This window comes from Furipterus horrens, unplaced genomic scaffold (assembly GCF_987537825.1).
Source record: "Furipterus horrens unplaced genomic scaffold, mFurHor1.1.pri manual_scaffold_5, whole genome shotgun sequence".
NCBI lineage: Eukaryota > Metazoa > Chordata > Mammalia > Chiroptera > Furipteridae > Furipterus > Furipterus horrens.
The window spans coordinates 153,957,627-153,960,260 of record NW_028327175.1 but is presented as its reverse complement, the minus strand read 5'-3'; the positions used below and the strand labels follow the sequence as shown (position 1 = coordinate 153,960,260).

General features: G+C 57.1%; 1 protein-coding gene across 1 annotated transcript; it reads right to left on the bottom strand.

Moving 5' to 3' along the window:
- Nucleotides 1-608: 608 nt before the first annotated feature.
- ADO (2-aminoethanethiol dioxygenase) lies at nucleotides 609-1,874 on the bottom strand. Its single transcript, XM_090278079.1, has one exon. The coding sequence runs from the start codon at nucleotides 1,656-1,658 to the stop codon at nucleotides 846-848; it is 813 nt and encodes a 270-aa protein (XP_090134205.1). The 5' UTR covers nucleotides 1,659-1,874; the 3' UTR covers nucleotides 609-845.
- Between the last annotated feature and the right edge of the window lie 760 nt (nucleotides 1,875-2,634).

Below are 2,634 nucleotides of genomic sequence, written 5' to 3'. Positions count from 1 at the left end.
AAAAAAAAAAAAAAAAAAGTAACTTGAGGATAATATAGTTTTTGCTTTAAGGGGAATATGCAACAAGAAATCTGCTCAACTCACAGATCTGGAGACTCATAGGGAAGATAAATCCTATGCGACAATGTGTCACTGAAATATGTAGGTGTGAATTCCTTAGTAGGTGCAGCTAAAGTAAACCCAATGCAGCTACTGGGCAAGGGGAGGAAAGAATATCTTATCCTCTACATGCATAGTTATATTCTGGGGATGATCCCCCAACTTTGGAAAAATGACTTAATTTTTACAACGAGTTAATCAGACAGGGCAGCTCACTTTTAAACAGTAGCTCATCTCTTTAAACCTAGTTTTTAACCAACGACGTGAATTAAACTAAAAACAACTCAAACCCACTGGGTCATGCACAATAAGTTAAAACTATAATATGGAGTAAAGGGCATAAGGACATAAGTGGAAAGAAACCCTATTTACCCAAGGCGGAGGTGGGAGAAAACCTTTCAGTGTATTTTGTATAGAATGGAGAACAGAGGAAAGAATACTTTCATTATGGCTTTAGGATGGAAGCACTTCAGAGAGTCCCCTGCCCCTCTCCCCACCCCGCCCCCAAATCAAAACCCTGGTGGCAGTGACACAGCCAGGAAACAACCTAGCCTCCTCGCCTCCCCCGCCCCTATAACCGTGCCCGGTGGCTGCAGTCCAGATGCCCGTGCTTCCCAAGGCTCCCGAGGACGGGGCTGTAGTCCACTACAGTAGATTCAATGCCCAGGCGGCCTGGGGGTAGGGAGAGAACCCTTGTGGTAGGTTGCTGGCAGCCAGGCTCAGATCTGTATAGGGCGCTTGCGGATTCAAGGGACGACCTTGGGACCTGGATAGGGCTCCCCCTCGCACCAGAAGTCATCAGCCTGCGGGGTCTCCAGGAGCCACACCTCTCGGGGCAGGCTGCAGGTCGATCCGGTGGCCTCCTTCGCCCTGATGGGTTCCAGTACGCGGTAATAGTGGCAGTCTCGGCCGTCGTCGGGGTCGTAGGGCGGGGCCAGGATGTCCAGGAAGGCGGCGGGCCCGTCCACAGCGTCGATCTGGTGCAAGTTGTCCCGGTGCGGCGTAAGAACGCAGGGGCCGCTGGCCTCGGTGTATTCGGCCCGGGAGCGCAGGACTCCCAGCCGGATGGCGTCCCGCTCCCGGGGCTGCAGCGGAGGCTCGAACTGCTGCTCTGGAGGTGGGGCCCGCTGCCGTTGCCCGCCGCCTGCATCCAGCTTGTCCATGCAGCTAATACGCACGGTGCCGTAGAGCACCTTGAGCATGCCGTGCATGCCCGGGTGGTCGTGCAGCGGGATGGACGTGCCGCTCTTGAGCAGAAACACGCCGAGGCTGAAACCATCCGTCTCGTAGATGTGCATGTAGGTAACGGGCGGCAGGTTGGGCGGCAGCGGCTGCAGCGTGGCCTTGCGCGGGGCGATGTTCAGGTCCTCGGCGCGGACTTGGGTCAGCAGGCTCTTCAGCTTGCTTAGGTTCTCCGGGAAGCCCTGCGGCACCGGCGCCTCCGGGCTTGGCACAGCGCCACGGTCGGAAGCGCGGCGGCCGCCCCCGCTGCCTCGGAAGGTGAGGCACGCCTGGCGGGCGATCCGTTGGATCAGGGAGGCCATGTTGTCTCGGGGCATGCTCGGCTGTTCCTCCGAGCGCCGAGGACGGCCCCCCCCTTTCCTCCGCCCCTTGCGGTCCCCGGTGGCTGCCAGGGCTGCGCGCAGCCCGGGGCGAGACGGGAGGCCCCGCAACTACGGGCTCGTGGGGCGCGGAGCACCGCTGCCGCTAACCTCAGCAGCCACGCGTCCCAACGGCCTGGAGCACCCGTCTCACGCCCCCTCCGGGCGCGCACGCGCACGGCCCATACCCGCCACTCGCAATCCAGGAGCAGGTATCGGCCTGGCAGACCCGTGCAGGCTTTGCCTTAAGCCTGAGGCTCCATTGAGGCGGCCCGAACTACTACGACGGTGGCCGGGCACGCCGAGAGCCTTGCACAGCATGCTGGGACTTGTAGTCCGAAATGCCCACGAATTCTGAGAGTTTTCTCTGTCAACGGGAAAAGGGGAGGATTAGATTTGTTGGTCATAAAGCGACCTTCCTTGCGATTGCAAAGTGTTTGCGTATTTGAAAAAAGAACTGGGGCGCAAGAGAAATAGCCGGTTAACTACAACTCCCGGCATTCCCTGCAGACTTGGGTGACGCACTTCCTGCAGGTGGTTTGTAGCGTGGTGGAGGCTTTCGGCCATCCCAAGGAACAGGCCGAGGGGTCGTTAACCTTTTGACGCTACTGGAGCTTGTTCAGCCATCAAGGGTTGCTTCCCTCAGGCCTCATTCCTGGGAAGGAAGCTATAGAGTTAACTTTAGCACTTCTTGGCCTTTTAATTCAACACTGCCTGTCATTGGGATTAGGACGGCACTTTAGTAGTTTTTTGTTTTTTAGGAGATGAGAGGGTCGAGGCCGTCCCTGGTGGTCACAGTCACTGTTTTGCACAGCCGTCTCCAGCTGTTGTTTGCATCAGAGTCTGATGACGCTGCTCCTCTGGTTACAGAGCAGTTTTTTGCTGGGACTCGAGAGGCCGTTTGCTGTGGTCACGGAATCTGTACACTAATGTT